The 21401-nt window shown below is 34.9% G+C and overlaps 1 protein-coding gene across 5 annotated transcripts in view; it reads right to left on the bottom strand.

The window, feature by feature from the left end:
- The window catches only part of LOC126964977 (oocyte zinc finger protein XlCOF6-like), a 63633-nt gene that overhangs the window by 16163 nt on the left and 26069 nt on the right, over positions 1 to 21401 (bottom strand). For 3 of the 5 annotated variants that reach the window (XM_050808345.1, XM_050808344.1, XM_050808346.1), the window contains exons 2-6: positions 8925 to 9085; positions 8223 to 8414; positions 7493 to 8093; positions 3021 to 3211; positions 1425 to 1514 (exon numbers count right to left, since the gene is read on the bottom strand). In XM_050808345.1, coding sequence (XP_050664302.1) covers positions 1425 to 1514; positions 3021 to 3211; positions 7493 to 8093; positions 8223 to 8414; positions 8925 to 9065 — 1215 coding nt within the window. In that variant the 5' untranslated portion in view covers positions 9066 to 9085. Of the gene's footprint in view, positions 1 to 50; positions 481 to 1424; positions 1515 to 3020; positions 3212 to 3374; positions 3505 to 7492; positions 8094 to 8222; positions 8415 to 8924; positions 9086 to 21401 lie in introns of those variants that run through there. The other 2 variants (XM_050808347.1, XM_050808348.1) reach the window with 2 other exon arrangements.

Genomic DNA, 21401 nt, shown 5'->3' with positions numbered 1-21401 from the left:
CACCAATAGTACGTATAGTAGGTAACATTTAAATAAAGATCGCTACTCACCTGTATGCACTCTGCAGTGGTCTTTCATGTGGTGCCTGAGCTTGAAGGCCTTGCCGCAAAATTCACATTTAAATGGTCGGTCACCGGTATGGACTGGCAGATGGGCTATCAAAGACGAAACATCAGGGAAACTCTTGCCACAAAACTTGCACAGCACCACATTGCCAGGCTCCACAGGCCCAATGTCCAGGTCGATGGGGGTTTCTTCCGGCGGCATGCTCAAGTAAGTCGGTTCACTAAACGGTCCTATCATAGGGAGACCTAAAGGCCTGCCCATAATAGCGTCCCGGTACTTTAACGTATCTAGAGTATGTGTCGTCAATATATGCCTGGTTAATTTGCTCTGGTGTGGAAACGTCGCGCCGCAATGTATGCACGGATAACCCCTCTCTCCCTCCTCATTTCGCCCCCTACCGGACCCATCATACTCCTGCAACCACAAAAAGAACATCAACTTCTTTTCTCGTTTCGATTTCTGGATGGACCAAAATATGTGCAATATTTCTACCACTACATTCTAAATCGAGATGCAGTCTTTTTATTTCACTATCTAATTAAGAAGTTGACGCTCATTTTGCTCAAAATGTGCAGGAGTGAACCCGAGGGCCGGCTACGCGTAATGCCTTGTTGGATAGCAACGCGCCTCTACGGTACAGCGAGGACTCGCAATATCAAACGATAGGCAAATATATGGCCAAAATTTAAACAAAAATGTAGGTACTGCCCAAAATATATAATACAAATACAGTATCAAACAAAATGAATGTATATAACAAAATAATGGCCAACAAAATGAAGGTCAACTTCTTGACAGCAAGGCATAGAGTACACGATGTTTATAGCAATCAATAGCAGATCAACAAGCATGCAGGCAACATTAAAACAAATGTCATCAACTAAGAAAGCAAAACGTTGAGTTCTTTAGAACGGTCCTGAGACCATCCGAAGTATTGCCGGTTTAAGGGATATCAAAAAAATTTGGTTATGTACAAAACTCCCAAAGCAATTTATATTTAATTTAAGTAAGGGCCTTGAATATCATGTAAGAAGTACATAACTAGTTTCGTTTTTAATTAATTGTAACAGACGTAGATTTTAGAAATATATGTTTGTGCAAAGATTTTTCCTTTGTAAAGTTTAAGCGCTAATTTGGGCTTACTCATCATGCAAATGACTATCTACACATTCATCAGAAAACTCACTATGTCCTTTTTGGTTTATTTAATTAAATTATTTGCTTCAAAATGCGTAATAAAGCAACAATTCCTAAGCAAAAGTTAGAATTTCACCAAAAAGGAAGTAGTGAATATTGTGAAAATAAAATTGAAATGATTAAAGTACCAAAACCATTTATAAAGACAAAACACTACTTACAGATTCATGCTGCAGTCTATAGTCTGATGATGAAGACTCTCCAACTTTATCTTCAATACTTCTGTCCCAGTCGGCTTCTTTTTTTAGTGACTGAAATATAAGAAAAATAAATCAGGTTTGTATATTGGAATTTAGTACATAAAATAATTATTAGTGCTTCACAAACAACAAACATATAATATTGATGCAATAATTGGACATAATTCCTGAAAAACGTTCCAAACCACAATCATGTAGAAATTGAGTTAAGAACACAAAACTGGTCACTCAATTCATTTTAACAGACTGACAAAAATTGGCAGCCCTACTGTCACTCTTTAAATAACATCATGACTTAGTAACCCAACCCACATGTATGGAATACACTAATTTTATTAAACTTTAAACACAAATTCCTTAAAATGTGATGTTTGTGGCTTGGAACGTTATTCAGGAACTATGTCCACTATGTTGAAGGTCACAGTCTTTTAAATTGAAAATCTTAATGGTCAAAAATTATATGGTTTTTAGATATTTTATTGTCATTTATATGTTTGTTTTCACAATTACACTTAATAACAGGTACTGAATTGAAGACAAAATATCATTCTTTGAATTAATATGACGTAAAACCGTAAAGTTGTTTAAAATAAATTGACATAATCCCTAAATATATATTTGCTATCAAATTATTTAAACTTTTGTGAGACATTATTAACTTTATATATTTAAATCATCTTTACTTACAGTTTATTGGTGTTTATAGGTACCAACTAGTTTCGGATCATTCAGAGGTCCTTTGTCAGCGTAAGTTAGAGTTTATGGTGATGTCCCTTCTTATACTTGTATGGGACGAAACAGACCTCTACAATGGTCTAAAACCAGTCAGTACCAACACCGAAAAACTGTGAGTAAAGCCGATTTAAATAAACATTTTTGCTAATTAAACTTTTGTTTCTTAACAAACCTCTTGAGTTTTGTAGCAAAATTTCACTATGACATTATGCTAGAGTTTTTTTCTCATGTATGTCTTTCTCAATGTATATAATAAACACATTTTTAATCCTGTTATTAGTACTTATATATATATGCTTACTGTATAATGTTTTGGGGTGACTTTTTAGATTTGCGGAGCTGACAATAAGATGAACCAAAGTCACAAACAGAAAATAATTATATGTTTATATTCAAACAAATATAATATTATGTATTGATAGCCAACATAGAAAAGATGATTACTCACTTTGCCTGACATCAATACTTACCCAACTTTGGTAATAACATTAGTTTTATAAAACAAAAACCAACATGATCAATTTAATTATTACTCAACTGAACTACAATTAACATTATTGTATTTCCACACCCCATACAAATATCTCCTATATAGTTCCTAATCAGATGATTATCTCAGACTAATTTTAATAGATTAAAACTTTTCATAGATTTGGTTGAAGCTTTTCAAGTGTATTATTTAAGAAATGAAATATGATGGTTTTGATTTCAATAAGAGATACCACTTTTTGAAATGACAGGCAATCCATCGTCAGTAATGTGTGTCGTGAATATCATGTTATAAAGTTCCGCGATTATAAAAGTTTGATGAAAATTATATACCAAAGGTACTTGTTGAACTGGTGGCAGCCCTGACGGCCCCGCAATTGGTTCATTTCTAGGACTAGGTAGAGATGGGTGGGGATGGAGAGTCAGCCCTGGGTGAGGCAAGGTGCTCAGCACACTCAGCCTTTGTTCAACAGGAGAATATCTAGTGCCTAAGCTGCTATGACTGTTTATTGTCATATTGATACCTGAAAACAATAAGACTAGATAACTATACATAAATTTGTCAAGTCTTAGTAAATAAAAACAACAAAAGTACGCCACAATATCAAAAATGAATTGCAATAGAATTTATCGCTATTAGATACTTTATTTGCATAGTAATCATGATAATAGGTCGACAATTCTTACCATTGAATTATCTTTCTATGTACATGTTAAAATACTCTAATAAGAGTTTCCACGATATCGTGATGTGTATCATATTATATATTTTCAATACAAAATTTATCAATAGAATTGCATGAAAGTATCCCCATGGCTCTATTTGTTGTTTTGTGTGATGAATTACATTATACATTTTTCTATTGGAACCGGGGCAACTCTTAAACAGGCCAATAGCTGAATTCCAAATTTTGAATGTCGATGGTAGCTTGCAGTGCAAAATACAAATTTTATTGAATTGCATAGTGCGATTTTGTATTTGTGAAACAAAATAAACAATTTTTTTTTTTTGATTTTATGGCCTGGAAATAAACAAATTCAATTCAGTAGAAATTGGATAATCACTAAATTGAATGACATTCGGCAATTATTGATGACAAGATTGACAATTAGTGTTTATGTGACATTTTGAATGTTGACACAGAGTAAACAAAAGGCTATATAATATATTTTTGTAATGTAATATTAATATTACAGTTACAGTATATTTTTCAATTTCCAGAACTTGTGATCATCATAATATACCAGCAACAATTAAATTAGGTAAACTTGTCATGCTAACTTGTAATTGGGCGAAAATACATATTATTTTATGCTTCGCGGTTCAAAATTTTTTGAAAAATTGTATTATTGTTAACAATATGCCGTCTTTTATTATAATTAAGCTGATGGTTACTAATTTACGATAATGTTAAACCTATGCAGTCATGGGCGCCGACATAATTAATTTCCAGGTGGTGCAGATTTTAGTTTTCTTACAATATTCGCCGTGTATGATTGTTAGTAAAAAAAATGAAATTTTATTCGGAAACAAATATCATAAATAAAATAAATTCATAATGAATAGTCATTCACGTCACGGCTCACGGCTCACACCTTTTCGCCCACACTCTCACCTGTTCGCGACGATTGAAATTGGTTTAAAAATTCTAAGTTGGTGGATATTAATCGATTTCCATTACTTCTCTGAACGCACCCTTTAAAATACCGCTACTCCACACCAGATAGCACCAGCATAAATGGGATGAACTTAACAGAGAAAGCGCAGCTGTATTGCGCTTTCACTGTTAAAGATGACAGGGACAGAGCTACGTTCGAGAACGTTCGGGAATCTGGAACCTTCCTTACATTTTGATATATAAAGAGGGCTAGGTCGAGTTCCGAGTCAGTCAGTTTTCGATTGGAGTTCGAACAGTTCGTTCCGAGTGAGCAAATCGCGAGTGACTAATAGTTATCTTTTATCTTGAGTGAGTGCATAGTGCGTCCGTTTGAAAAATTTATACTTCCCGCCATATTCGGTTCCATAGATTAGTGTCAGTGCGCGCCGTATTTAATTAAACAGTGCAAGCAATATATAAAGCATAAAATATGAGTGACATAAGGCGATTTAGTGCAAGAGAAAAAAGATTGAAAATGAACAGTTTAATGCTAAAGATTGTCCAAGTACTTCGGCACAGCAAAGTACTAGTAAAACCGAATTAACAACACAACAAACTTCAGTTAATATTTATGATGTGGGTTTTTATCTGGATTCTAACAAAGGTACCTAATGAAATACGATTTAAAGTGCTCGAAACACTGTGGAAACTTCCGCAAGATTATGATTTCAAGCAGGACATCGATCATAAAAACGTAACACAACAACGTGCATTTCGCCACGAGTGGCTCACAGCATACCCTTGGTTAGCCTATTCTGCTCAGGCTAAAGAACCACTTTGCCGTACATGTGTATTATTTCCCGCACAAATTCATCGAGGCAGTACTCAGGGGCCATTTATCGTTCGGCCATGCAAAAAATATCAAAATATTGGTGAGTGTGCACGAGTGAGTGTGCGAAATCTCATGCAAATAGCCAGTAAGGCATCGTGAATCGGTTATACGTTCTAAAATAATCTGGAAATCGTGCAAAGAAAAAAAATTACGTTTATGAACAGATTGATACTCAATATAACAGGGAAATTTCAGAAAATAGAAAAAAACTTCAACCCATTATATCTTCTGCCTTATTTTGTGCTACGCATGATTTACTCCTTCGAGGAAAAAAAGAAGATGGGCCAGTTTTCAAAGACTTATTACATTTCCGAGCTGAGGCAAGAGATAGGTACGGTTTTAAAAGACCACTTTGCAACTGGTTCGAAAAATGCCCTCTATGTATCCCATCAAGTACAAAACGAAATTATTGAAACCTGTGCTGATGTTCTTGGTGAAACCATGACTGATGAAGCAAAAGAAGCGGCATACTTTTCAATCTTGGCTGATGAGAGAGCGGATATAAGCGGGAATGAACAGCTGTCAATGGGCATAAGTTACGTCAAGTTTGACCAAACAAAACACAGTTACGTAATACTTGAAGAATTTTTGGGGTACAGACCACTTTAAACGTTAGATGCTGCATCGATTTCTGAAGTTAATAATTAATATTAACTTCAGAAATCATATAATATTATTAATAAGTTAATATATTTTTTGACATGATGTGGTTTAGATCTCAACAAAATGGTTGGGCAAGGGTATGATGGTTGCTTCTCGATGGCTGGACATGTTGGTGGAGTTTAGAAAATAATTATTGATAAATATCCCAAGGCAAAGTATTTCCACTGTGCTAGTCACATATTAAATCTTGTTGTCAATGATTTAAATAATTTGAGTGAAATAAGAAATACTGCTGGAATGATTATTGTGGCATTGCATATTAATACTACTTACTCGACAAAGCTTGAGCCTGTCTGCAACCAGCTTCAACAAGTGGATTTAGACATTAATTCAGTGAATGACCACATTTGCAAACTCATTAAAATAATAGAGGGTCACAGACAAAACGCATCGCAGGAATTTACTTCTATATTGGGAGAAGCTAAACAAAGTTGCGAAGACCTTAATATTGAGATTAAATGCCAACGAGATTATCTTTTACCTAATTTTATTTCAGAAATCACAACTTGGTTTGAAATGTGGAAATATCCACAGCCAGCGGCAAATAATATCAGTGGAGTTGATCGATATGAAAAACATCTTATAGACTACATCGACGAGGCAAAAGATTTCTTTCCTCTGGTAGCAGAAGCGATCAAGATTTGTCTTAGTCTACCCGTCACAACGATCACAACAGTAGAAAGATCCTTAAGCACACTGAGAAGAGTAAAAACTTGGAATAGGTCCACAACAGGTGAAGAGCGACTGTCTGGATTATGCTTCTTAAGTGTCCACTGAGGCAAGATAACCAAGGACAATAAAGATAGCTTTATAGAAAACGTCTTTAATAGGTTCGGTCAAAAACCCCGCCGGCTGCAGTTGCTTTTTAAATGAGAAATGTGTAATTACTGCCTACTAATTATTGTGAATAAAAAAATGATTTCCAACAGACGGCTTTTTATTTCAATAATTCCTCGAGATTCCTAAGGGCTGTGCACCCTCTGGCACCCCCCCGCCAGCGGCCATGTATCCAGTAGATTTTTTTCTCAATTCTCCACGGATCGATTCTAAATTGCTTTGTGTTACCGACTAGTATTAGTCGAAGGTACATTAAGCACTATGATTGGATGTTGGCCAGCACTTACTCCGAAGTCCATACAAATTTGGTCCATCTCTTTTGATTGAAATTTATTTATATTAATTTGGTTTCTTTGTAAATTTTTGTAGTAGGGGTTAAATAGTCATGCTGAAAAAAGGATGATTGTGTTTTGAGTTTTTTTTTTGTAAAGTCTTTAGATAAATATGTTCTGTAGTTCCCCAGACTTCAACAAGGTATTCTAAGTGAGGTTTAATCATGGAGTTAAAGGTCAGGTAATGTACCAGGTGTACATTAAGCGGTATAATTATTATGAAAACTTTCTGTAGGAAAGTATGTGCCATTTGAGTTGATGATCGATTTATTCGTTCTCTCAATAAAAGTTAGCCTATTATATTGACCTCATACATATTTATTGGAGAGACGATTTAGGAATATTTTAATGATAAGTGATAATTTTGTTCACAATAATACTGTAGGTACTTATGTCTAAGCCTTATTATATATTTTTCATTATTATTTACCTACTGACACTCAGCTATGTCCATACTGTAGGATTCAAATAACTCTAACTTACCAACGTTATCACTAGCTCCATTAGACCGAATAGAAACAGTATCGTCTTCTGGTGACAAGGGCCGAATCGGTTCATCAGGGGGTTCATCTTTTGGTATGGGAGGATGCGTAGGCGTCGTCACATCTATCGATGATTCCGTTCGTAATCGTCGGACAGAAAGTAAAGGAGATATTCGTGGCGGAGATGCCTCGGGCTCTCTGGAATCACGAGTTTCTCGCAATTCTCTCATATCTCTCAGTTCTCGAGGATCTCTGTTGTCACGTAGATCTCTATAATCTCGTGATTCTCTCTCGCGTATAATTTCTCGCGTTTCTCTTAAATCTCTATCCCTTTCTCGTGACTCTCTCAAATCCCTATCCCTTTCTCGTGACTCTCTTGAATCACGTGACTCATTTTGTTTAACAATTTTTTCTCTTTCCCGACAATCTTTAGCGTCTTGCCGATCTTCTTTATTATCCCGAGGATCTCTCTCCACTAGTCTTTCATGTGTTGGCAATATTTCGTTTGAATTTTGTGCTTGGCACTCTTCCATTGGTTCTGAAACATTCCTGGTGTCAACGCCAGCCGCACTTAACGTAGTCATCTCAGCTAATCCTTTTACCTTGAAAGGGAGTGCACATGTTAATATTAGTCATGCCATGTTAAGATCAATTTTATCCATGGGTTAGCTTTCGCTAAAAGCTATATATTATGTTTTAGTATAGATCATAATTAGAAATTAGTTATGTACCTGTAAGCTTTCAGCGGTTTTGAGAAGAGCGGGTAGTTGACAATATTGAACGTTGACCTCGCCCTTATACATGAAGTCCACGAGCGTTCTGAGCTCGTCCAAACCGACGTCCTTGAGAATCACTATTGGGTGACGCGACGGGTGATCCACGAAGAGCGAGCGAAAGTATGATGAACACGCAGAAAGTACAACCTGAAATGTAACAGTTTTTTTTATGAAAATAAGGGACGAGACTAGAGAATTTTTGTAAAACCCATAAATTCTGAGCGGCATTGAGACATGAAAGATGTTAAGTTTCATTTGCCCAATAATTTCACTAGCTACGGTGCCGTTCAGGCCGAAACACGAAGCAGTAATACTTACACATAACTGCTTCACGGCGGAAATAGGCGTCGTTGTGGTACCCATAATCTAGCCGGCATCCAGTGCAAAGGAGCTGGACAGTTTCTTTTTCACAACAGATTATTGAGCAAGAATTATATACTTACTCTTTTTATTCTCAACACAATGCAAGTTATTTATATTGATTAATAAATGAACTATCAGTTATGCATTTGCAGACAAGAGTTGTCGAGAGACTAATTTATGTTTCTTGGTTTAGCTTAGGTTTTGAACTCTGTCAAAATGCCACATCGTCGTTTGCATCGTTCTCGTTGCAAAGTGCGGCAACTAATACTACGCCCAAGTTTATTGTTCACAAACCTTGTGAGCCCGGATAGATGCACCCTCGGAGCAGGCGAGTGTGACGTCCACTAAGCTCTCGTCATGCAACAACTGGCTGAACACTCCCAGCAGGTTGCTCTGATGATTGTTCCACCTCAGGCAATAGTGCTCACTTCCCATGTCTGTGCTAGCTCCCGCCGCTGGAAAATATACACAAACTATTTAAAAATATGACATTTATGTGTGTTCTTCTTTTTTTATCGGAAAGAAGGATGAACGAGCGCACGGATCACCTGCTGTTATATAATAGCAGCAGAAGCGTCACAGGGGCGTTGCCGGCCTGTAAGGAAGGTGTTCGCGCTTTTTATGAAGGTACCCATGTCGTATCGTCCCGGAAACACCGCACAAGGACGCTCATTCCACAGCTTTGTAGTACGAGGGAGAAAGCTCCTTGAAAACCGCGCTGTGGAGGACAGCCACACATCCAGATGGTGGGGATGATATCCTAACTTGTTGTTACAGGAATAGGGTAGTTGATCTCATCACTCTAAGAAAAGATAAATACTAATGCAATATTATACTCACCGGAACAACTGTATTCTCAATCATACTTATTGTATTTGAAAACATATAATATTTACTTATTATTGCAGTGACTACTCTGTCAAGATTTTATGACAGATGAACAAATGACAATAATTTTAACATTTTATGTGGTGAACAGCACGCAATTTAGAGATAATTGTTGACATTGAAATACTAAGTCTGGCGATACATACTTTTACAATAAAAAAGAATTGATAATATTATGTTTGAATTTGGAACATGTCATACAAAGAGGATGTAATTACTACGTAATAAGAGGCGGGACCCCTAAACAGAAATTGAAATTTTCTTTAGTATAAAACGTGCACTAATTTGGCATAAGTTTGAAATAGTAGTAATTTCAGTTTGGCGTTTGGCCACGAAGTATAATCCGGCTAAGTTTGAAAGCGAATCGTTGCTTATAACGTAGTGAATTTTGGCTATCTCCTTTTTTACAAGATTATAGCCGTCATCTGTCAATCTGACAGGCAGTAACTACGCAGGTACTTTATTATAAAGTTACATAATATGTAGAGTAAATGCCAGCTTTTAAAATATTTCGCATTATATAGAGCCTTCTAGAATTAGGCAACTAAAGCCTGGCTAGAGAAAATTGGCACTGGACAAGGGCGGTGAATTTTAATAATCTAAATTAATCGTAATAACCAATTTTGATACTTTATAATTATTAATCACATATTTAAGTGAAATTTAATATAATAATCAGTAGTCAGCAGTAATTTAAGTTCCTTTATTGGCTCTTTGTAATTCTTTCAGCACATGTCTTTAAACTTTTATCGTTACGTCGCTGAACTTTAACATAGCAACTATTATGACGGGTACCTAAAATACATTTTTTATTAATTTGATGCCGATATTTGGATCCAATTGTATGAATCGTATATATTGTTTTGGTCTTTGATTCCCTAATTCCCGACATACACACTTTCGGGTCGTTTTTTTGCATTTGTACTGCAGAGTGAGACCACGGGATTCCATGTTTGCGCTAGTCTAAAACCATCCTCATAATTAAAATTCTTAGAATGTTTTCTAATTTCTTTCAGCATAATTTTCTGAACGAATTTACCTAAATTTTGAATGCACATTCTTTACAACCTGGAATTGGATATAACACAGGGCTCCTGTGTGGATTTTCGAAAATAACCGCCATCTTGTTTGTCAAATTGTCATTGACGTTGCATTAGAGCAGCTGTGATAAAAGTTTGCAAATATAATTCCAGACCCGACATTCGTTAGCCAGATATTTAGCAATAATTCTATAAGTGTATTAATAATTATAATGATAATAATAATCTTCATTACACTTCAGGACATATTATTAGGTCGAAAAAAAGGAACCTTTAACAAAATAAGTAATATCAACATAATGTGTAAGAATAATAAAGAATAATTAATACAGACCTAGTGGAATTTAAAAAGGAATATGAAGATTGAGGAGTAGTGCAATCACTTTAGTGTTGCCAATCGGAGGCCCACTCAGTGAACGTGACTCGACACTGAATTTCAGTGGGTACCTGTTTCGCAGTACGGACAGCGACCACGACATACAAATACATTTATAGCTTAAAATACATACATAATACTCAATGTAAATTAGTTTGTTACTTGTTATTGAATTATTCATTTTTATAAATTGTATATTGGAACGAAGTTCCTTACGGCAGGCTTGGAGGGGATAGGGATTTTGCTGCGCGACCGAACTGAAAAAAATGTGATAGTAAAACCGTAAGAAAGAATCCGTGGAAAAAAGTGCGTGGAAAAGTGCGTGGAATAAAACCGTTAAATGAGACGTGCGCAGGCGCGACAGTCGCATACACAAGCGAGTAGAATTTGTGTCGATTCTACATTAGCCGAAGGAACTTCGTTCCTACCTGGTGTCCCACGACACCACATCATTTTTTATTATATATTACTAGCTGACCCAGCAAACGTTGTATTGCCGATATTAAAATCGCGATACAAAGGTAACTAACTGTTGATCGTAGATGGTTGAAAATTTGAAATTGTATGTATTTTTTAATGCTAACTCATAATCAAATAAATTTAAAACAAAAAATGTCAAAACAAATTAAAAATTAAAATTTCGTGTGGACCACCCTTAACATTTAGCGGGATGAAAAATAGATGTTGTCCGATTCTCAGACCTACCCAATATGCATTAAAAATTTAATGAGAATCGGTCAAGCCGTTTCGGAGGAGTTCAATGTTTAACACCATGACACGAGAATTTTATATATTAGATATATATGGATATATATTTGAAAACCACTACGTAGGTATTTTGCTTAATTATTGAACACACGTTGACAGGTGACATAAAATGTGTTTTTAAGGAAATATGTCTAAAATTTGCAAGCAACCGTCCACAAAAATATGAATAGGTACCTACGTAGGGTGCAGATTGGGCATAAATTTCAGCTTTAATTTGTAAATAAAGTGTATTATTTATATTAAAATAGGTACTTACTAATAAAATCTATGTATGCATACATTGCTCCTTTATCTTTATTAAGATGTAAATATACACCAACGCTAAATATGCCAGTATTTCATAATTTAGTGCTTAGCTACGAGAGGTAAATATAGTCGCGAGTGTAGTATTTATATATTATGATATGCGCACACGCACGCGCGGCGCGGCTCAACGCAGTCAAGATCAAGGGCACGCGATTGCGCAACACTTGGCCGTCGCCATCAACGCGCTGCATCTCTATGATGTCATCCGACGTATGCCCCCCTCGCCCCGCGCGCCCGCTCCCGCATCAAGATCATTTCGGAAAGGCCACGAACGCGGAACGTTCTATTTTTAAATTTTTGAACGCGTCGTGGCCTAGTCTCTGTAGTCTGTAGTCTGTACCTACTGCATTTATTTGATGTACGATTTGAGTGTCTATTAAAATCTCACATCTTGAAACGAGCAATTCTTGTACATCTATACATTATAATCTGAACCTCGGAAAGGGCTCCAACGATTTCCATAAAAATTTGTATAAAGGGGATTTCGTGGGCGATAAATCGATCTAGCAAGGTTTCAATTTTAAAAAATGTAGTTTTTTCCGTGTTTTATTAGAAACAGCTACAATGACATTAGAATACATAGGTAAATTTCGCCACTATATACAAGACTATAATAGCTCAAATGGGACATTGGGTGATCCGGAAAGCAGGAGACCCCGGTTCGAATCCAGATGTCCTATTATTTTTCTTTTGTTCAAGTTTTGTACCTACTTAAAAATCCGAGCATGATTCGGTCGTCCAGGTACTCTTAACGTTAAGCATTGCATTTGTAATCGCGAGCGTAGGTGTCGAAATTGCCCCATCGCATTTTTTTTTAATTAAAAATTAAGGCAAATAATCTTAGCGTAAGAGCACAGTGCTAATTAAACTCGTTGTCTATTATACAGCAGTTAGATTTTTATATCTACCGTTAGACCAACCGGATCCCATTTCATTATCATATATTTCCAAATTTAAATATTATTTCTTCATTGTTAAGTTGATATTTGAAAATTCTATTATTATTTTTTTGTTCAAGTATTTTACCTTCTTAAAAATCCGAGCAAGGGTCGGTCGTCCGTATATTTATTTACTATACACAAAAATACGGAACACAAACTAACCTAGCCCAATAAATTTAAATGCAACTGCAAGGTCATGCCAAACTAACAACAAATATATTTAAAATAAATAATAAATTCAAAATGGCGAACTCTTTTTAAACTTTCTGGTACTTAAGGCGACACTAAATGCTGGCGACCTTGAGCGATATGAGTTCACGGCTCCTATGTAACAAAGCCAATATTTTCAAAATTCTTGCGTCGAAAATTTAACATTTTAACAGGCGCAAACAGTTTAATTGCTTGCAATCCTCATTATTGATTGCTAATCTTAATAAATGTACCAACACAAAAAAGTAAAAGCTATAAGAACAACTTTTATGAGGGCAGTATACTAAACAAATGCATCATGCCGAGAAAAAACTTGTCTAACTGCAAACCTAACTAGTAGTTCATAATAGCTCTGGAGTGTTAAGTTTCACTAACAGCAAGCATAAGCAACCTACAAGTAAGACTTAAGGGTATGTGTAACAGGATAAAGTAGTGTTTATAGCTCCAAATGCTATATTTTCACCACAAAACTTGTCTAAAAACACCTTGTTTGCGTGTTTTTGCCTACTCTTCGCCTTAAATTGATTGTTTATTTTGCAAGTTGTATAGTAACACACTAGTTTGTAACTGATAGGTATTATCAGTATAAAAAATAAGACAATCAGAAAAAATAAATTAGACTTTAATTACGTATCTAACAATAGAAAAAATAAGTTTAAACAATTGTAGTTACTACATTCAAGGATGTCTGCAACACCGGGTCGCAATTTGCATTTACTTAATTGTTTTTTTTTGTCATCGAAATTAATGGAAATGCAAATTATTCATTATAAATAGAATAATTATATATTAAGACGCGAAAACAAAGTTTTTCACTAGGCTTTTGAGCACTACGCTAAAAGAAAATAGTGTTTACTGTGAAGCCACGGACGAGTAAAATAAGGAGGACTCCGTGTCACCTTACATAACAGTGAGGCACCAAAACAAGCCGGTAAACGTGTAAATACATAGCCCCACGAATACACTTACACTAATACAAGCCGATCGGCCGCCATTATGAGATTTGCCATCGTCTGTGACAGACGTTTGCGTCGCAAGAAAATATTTTAAAAACGCCGTCGTGCGTTGTGAAAAAGTGTAAAAACAATACTATAAAAGTATTTGTGGATATATTATGATTAATTAAGGGAGAAAAAATTGTGTATCTGGTATACCCCGTAACCGCACACACACTAGCATAAAGGTGCTTCACTTGCTAATATCACGGCGCGGAGTCCTTCTTTTTTAACTAATCCGTGTATGAAGCTAGTATTACAACTTACTGTGTTCATCAGTCATCACCGGCAGTTAAACTGCATCCACGCCTACTTCTTCCCCAAAATAGCTGCGCATTCGTGCATACCGATGAAATATGGCTTAGGTGATGGTCACAGTGTGTTGTCTGTAGTAATAGGGGTCGAATTACGCTTAACCATAAGTTGTCGTCTAATGCGTTTTGAATCAGTACATATTGAGACGTACATTCCTCATTAATATTATTATTTATTGATTGAAAACATTGGCCGTTGGGCGTTGAGTTTCTTGTATTCCTTCTCACGAGCTCTAGGTACTTTTTCCGAACATATGATAGATTCAGTAATTTAAAAGAAATATTTATAGTGACGATTCAAAAGAGCTTCGTTTAAGCCTAATTGAATAAAGTTTTTTTGACTTTGACTATAAAGATTTAATTTTTGGTTACTTATATTTCAAATCTCAATATTTTTTATTCAAAATAGGATTTGAAATAACTTATTGAACGTCAAAAACTAGATAAGTACCAATATTTTAAACTATTGTTATTTAAGTTTAGGTATAAGTACTCCTATCGGCAGTCCCAATGACTGTTTTTTTTTTAAATAAGAGCATTATTTATGTTTATTGAATTGTAAATAGGTACTAGCTAATATTTAAAAATTTTAGTTTTTCCTCAACATAACAATTATTATGCAATCTTTCGAATCGGTAGTAATTTTATCAGTCTCCGGCTGATGATGATCATGATGATGAAGAGGATATGAGCCGCTGATGGTTATCATATACCCTGACAAGTATGACCTTCGTTTGCCCTCCACCTCAACAAAAAAATGTACGACCTACATCAGTAATAACATTGTATGTATTCTTTTATGTGTATATATTGAAACGAAGAAGGAAATGTGTGTGCATCTGTTGAGGACAAAAGCGATTACTACAGAGTATAGAGCATGGATACTAAACTGGTTGATGTCTAAGTGACCTTCGTCGCACAATAGTCAAGCTAACATGCATTACGTATTTAAAGGTGAGGACATATTATTGCGAATTATTTAAAACTTATTTAGTTCAAAATAATGTTTTCTCTATAACTACAATATAAGTATATATTTCGTAATCATGAACGTCGAGCCAAGCAGCGAGTACGAAAATGATTCGGTATTAGCTTGGTTGTAATCGGCGTGCGGTGTGAGTCTGGGCGAGAGCGGGCGCCGAGCAGGCAGTCACGAAGGAACTATCGAGTGAGGCGGTTGTGTCGCACGCACATGCAACACCACGTTCTTATTACACAATCTGTTGGACCTGTGAAGTAAAGTTAAGGCTATGTGAAGTGAAACTTTTTGAAGACTGTGTGTTACTTTCTGTCGCTTGCTTGATGAATTACCTTCTTTTTTTTAGTCGGGTATAAGAAGTAGCCACAAATATCTCGGCGTTAACGTGTACGGGTATAAAATGGCGATTCCTCAATCAATACGTTAAAATAAAATTAATCTTGATAAATTTTAAGTATTAAAGGACGCTTTGAAAAAGTAGGTATAAAACATTTTTAAAATGGACATATTATATATTATTAATAATTACATTTTAAAGCGTGTTTTATAAGTTTTATTAACTATTGTGTATAAAAATAGCTCTTTGTTTTATATTCTTTATTGAAATTCACGATATTTTTACTAATTGTAGGACAGGATCTTAGTTTAACAAAAGGCCTTGATGTTGTAGGAGTATTTACACGACGTCTCGCATCTAGTTTGTGTGTTTTAAATTACTTTTAAAGACAGGTTATTGTTGACTTCACATTCAATACAATCACAATTTACATCGCAAATACAGTTCCAGTTGCCGTAAATTAGTATAATAAATTTAAAATTGAAAAACAGGGTATATATATATATACCTCTACCGTTAACGACTACTGTACCAGCATATATAGTCATCCGTTACTCAATCTTGAATCTACAAATTCAAATATTTTTATTCAAAATAGAATATGTTATCACTTATTGAAAGTTAAAAACTACAACCCATTCGAAAAAGTATGCCTCAGACCTGAGAAGAACGGGTGCAAGAAACTCAGCGGGCCTCTTTCTTTCATAAAATATGGTCACAACGTATGTAAGCTTGTGGGCGGTCGCTCTATTCTTAATCTGTGGTATAATTAAGAAAGCCATTTCAATAAGTCTTAATTTACATACTATCCATATGACATAAGTAGAAAACACTCATCTATCACATTATAATATTGAAATATTAAAATGTCCATACAAATACCATATGTACGGTTATTGAAATGCCAAGAGTAGGAAATGTATTAAAATATTATCCTTGGATCACCGATTCAGGATTTCTATTTAAATATAGAAATGGCCGAGTTTCCTACTAGCATTGAATAATTGGGTATAAGTATAAAAAAACTGTACAGCGTACCACCAGGTATCATCAATGGAGAACTATCTTAACAGTTTCTAGATTATTGCGGATTTAGTAATTCTACATGGTTAGGTTAGGCTAGTTATTCAATGATCACAAAAAACATAGGGGGCTTTATTACAAGTCTTACTTAAATCTTTTTATATATTATATGAATTCGCAAATTTCTTGTAATAAAAATAATATTGAAATACAATCTGTGGAATCATAACTTTATAAATATGAATTGTTGATGAATTATAAATAAAATGTTTACTTCTTTATTGTAAAAAGAAATTTAAAAAAAACAGCCATTTATTTCAAAGTTGCGTGATTGACCGGCAGAATTAGCAATAAATAGAATCAACATCCTTTCGTCTTTTTTCATTAAGGGTTAGGTGCAAACTTATAAGTAGTATCCGTTGATGAGTGATTTTCTATAATATATATTGTGACAGCTATAAACACGTAGAAAATATTGCGGATAACGTCTATTTTCAGCAACGCACTAAAACAAAATGACATACGAGAACGTATTGTCAGTGTAAAACGTAGCTATCATGCACACTAAAATAAAGAAGCTGGCCTGTTTTCATCTCTATCTAGACTTATGTTACTTTACGGAAATATTATTGAAGAATTTGCAAATAAACCAAATTGTTGATAATAATCATAGAAAATTTATTAAAGTAGGCGTTATTTTGCGGAAATCCATAATTATCCAAATGTTTTGAGTTTTCTTGAGTGTTTATTCCACAAGTATTCGCCTTCAAACAATATGACACGTGTTTCGGGTCTACACGAGGCATCCTCTGGAGATATTGACACGCCAAACTCTGGCACGACACTGAATTGAATGAGCCGGAAACCGCTTTTTTGTTGTTTTTGGCGCTGTGATTGGTCAGCTATTGTGACGTATTACCCCCGAAAGAGATGCGTAACAATGACGAAGAAACCAAATTTGTTCATTCAACAATGTAAACATGTTATTTTTTGTTTTAAAATTTCAAATTTGTACTAACACGTTTAAGCGGAATTATTTTTCACATATTCTATGTAAAATATTAAGATTATTATTGTTTCCGAGTGAGTAACCGGTATCAATTCAATGTTTCGCGAAGTGTGATTAGTCGCGATGATTATTTCTATATGCGGATAATAATCATGCAAAAAAAAATCTTAATAATTTTCGGTCTTTAGATTTTTAGTAATCAAATAATATTTCAAATAGAAATAGTATCATTTCTGAAAGTTGGTAAAGCAACTCAAATTTTCAGTTAGTTGCGACGAGTATGAACATTGCTTAAACATACACGCGCAGTATTGCGCACACTGCGTGGGGATCAAGGCCGTGAAATAACGCACACCACATTATATTTGCGATATCTTTGAACAGTTGCCTACCGTTTTGTATAATAATACGTAATGTCGGCTGGACATCCGGTCGCACCTATTCACCGTTTTTATTCACAAACCACCTGAAAAAATTGCATGTGAGCTTTATAACCTTGACCGAAATTGTTCATGGAGATTGAGAAGTATTAATTTCAGGTCTAAAGGCTTAGATGTATAGAACATACTGAGACTTTTCTCAGACTTTACTCATGTAAGACATAGCTGAGTGTAGGCTTGGCATGATCGTTTTATTTCGTCATCTGTCAATCTATCAATGACTGCACGTTTCATACAATCGAGTGAATCGCTTATTTCTTACGGCCGTTCCCAATATACTATCCACATATAGAGATAAATTACTACCTTCTACTGTCAGTAATTAGCTGTCAATAATCTGAAGCTCTCAGACCAGATATGTGATTCTTATCGCCTTATATTGGGACGCGTGAATTGCAATTTCCATACAAACTTTATATCGCTGGTAAGCTATACGTCCCATTGACACAGCGTGCACGGATAAGGAGAGTTACCGTCGATAAGTTTATTGGGACAGAAAAGTCAATGATAGTTACGATTTTTATCTCAAGTAAGAGATAGACTGAATATTGGGAACGGCCGTTAGAGAGTTTTGCTAGCCTGATTTTAATGTTTTTGGAGATTCAGTGATTTTAAGAAAAACCTGACACTCTGATTAGTAAAATGTAATGACCTATATTATTAAAACTTTTCAAACGCATTGACAAATACTGTATACTGTATATTAGTAATTTTACTGGCGGACCCGACAAACCCTGTATTGCCATATAAATTAATGAAAAAATTGCAAAAATAAATTTGGGGTATAAGAAATAGATAACGATTCTCAGACCTACCAAATAAAATTTCATAGAAATCGATCAAGCCGTTTCAATGGGCTATTTCGTTATGGCAACTAATATAGTGACACAAGACACACAATTTTAAATATTACTAGCTGACCCAGCAAACGTTGTATTGCAATATAAGAATTAAAAAAAAATTATCATTAAAATTTTTGGGGTATAAAAATAGATGACGACCGATTCTCAGACCTACCAAATATATCGTACATAAAATGTATCGTACTACAATAATCATTATATTCGATTGCCATCTTACAACCGTATTGCGTAAGATGGAATAGAATAATATTAAAATCGCGATACGAAAAAAGGTGTTGATCGCAGACGGGTAAAAATTTGATGTTGCTGAATAAATAAAATAAACATAAAACAAATTGTCAAAAACAATAAAAAAAAAATGTTTCGCGGTGGGTCAAATTGTCAAAAAAAAAAATGTTTAGCGGTGGGTCAAATTGTCAAAAAAAAAAATGTTTAGGGGTGCGTGTCCCTCATCATTTAGGGGTATGAAAAGTAGATGATGGTCGATTCTCAGACCTACTCGATATACACACAAATTGGTTTATCCGTTTCGGAGAAAATTGGTAACAAACACGGGGACATTAAAGCCGAGTATTTTAAAGCCTTATAATGATTTTTGAAATGAATTTAACTTTGTATATTGATTTGAAATTTTAGCGTATAAGACTTCAATTTCCTTTTAGTATGAATTAAATTGTTTTTTTTTATATGCATGATGTGGTCACCTGTAATTGCAAGAACACCATTTCTGGACTTGGTGTTACAATTTTATGAATTTTCACGTGTATCCAGTGATGGTGGACCATATGGTATGCGCTGGTATAGGGGCTCCGGTTTCCGCATTTAAACCACTAACTTGGGTCTATTTTGCACGCAGAATTGGCCAGTTACTCCAACCAGCCCAGCTTCTCGAGAAGTTCATAACATTACTGGGGTATTTGCAGACTTTTTGGAGCGACCTCGAATGTCTTGGACCATACATAAAAATAAAAAAATAATATGGTACGGTCGTTATAAATTAACTAACTTTCAATTTGTGTTTAAAAGCATTTACTAGTTGTACTAGGTTTTTTCTTTAAGCTATAAATATTTTTTTTATGAAATTAGGGACGAGCAGGACGTTCGGCTGATGGTAATTGATACGCCTTGCCCATTACAATGCAGTGTCGCTCAGGATTCTTGAAAAACCCAAAAATTCTGAGCGGCACTACAATTGCGCTCGTCACCTTAAGTCATAAGATGTTAAGTCCCATTTACCCAGTAATTTCACTAGCTACGTCGCCCTTCAGACCGAAACACAGTAATGCTTACACATTACTGTTTCACGGCAGAAATAAGCGCCGTTGTGGTACCCATAATCTAGCCGGCATCCTGTGCAAAGGAGCCTCCCACTTGTTCTGTTTTGTAAGTTCATTAACTCTATCGGTACTAAATCTGACAAATGTCAACAGCTGTTATGTGTAACTGCAAAAACTGATCAAAGCCTATGTATTCTTAGTTGTTTATTTAGTTTAGTGGATTTGCAATAATATTGTTTTCATGAAACATTATGCCGATGTATACATTCTCATTAATAAATCATTTGACATTAAACAAACAATCTACTCTACTATTATGAAGCCGAAGACATTGTTGGGCTGTTTGTTTGAACACGCAAAGATAAGACTTTAAAAAAACTAAACTTTATAATTTAAATAGCCTGACGGCGGTCGCTCCTATCCCAATCGATAGTACCATTAAGTTAATTCGAAACTCAAATACATGCATACAAAAATAATTATTTAAAAATACTTTGTCTTTACATATTCTATAACTAGTCTGATAAATATTATTTCCGGAGTTTGATAAAGCCTCGACCGCAACGCGAATGTTTTCAAAATAACGCAGTTAACACAATTAGGTCTTCTACATGAGAGTGAGATTATGAAACATGGTTATAATCTGTATACCTATAGCCCTATATATATATATTACTAGCTGGCCGACAGACGTTGTTCTAAATACTGTTTTTTTATGAATTTGTCAATACTATTTCATAACATCTAGAATTATTTCGTAAAATATATGCTCCCTGTTGTTATAATGAAATTGTTTCACAGCAGAACTGTCAAATTGTGCCTAACTAAATTATCTCACAGAAAATATATGCATACAAAACAAATATTGAATGTAAAAATAAGTATGGGTCCTAAATCGAAATATAAACTATCCTCTCTCTCAAGTTGGACTAAAATCTCCATTAAAATCCGTTCTTTAGTTCACTGGAAGCAAAAATGCAGGACACTGCAATTATATATTTTATT

Source organism: Leptidea sinapis, chromosome 6 (assembly GCF_905404315.1).
Source record: "Leptidea sinapis chromosome 6, ilLepSina1.1, whole genome shotgun sequence".
Taxonomy (NCBI): Eukaryota; Metazoa; Arthropoda; class Insecta; order Lepidoptera; family Pieridae; genus Leptidea; species Leptidea sinapis.
The sequence above is the reverse complement of the archived record's forward strand: the minus strand, read 5'-3'. Positions and strand labels throughout refer to the sequence as shown.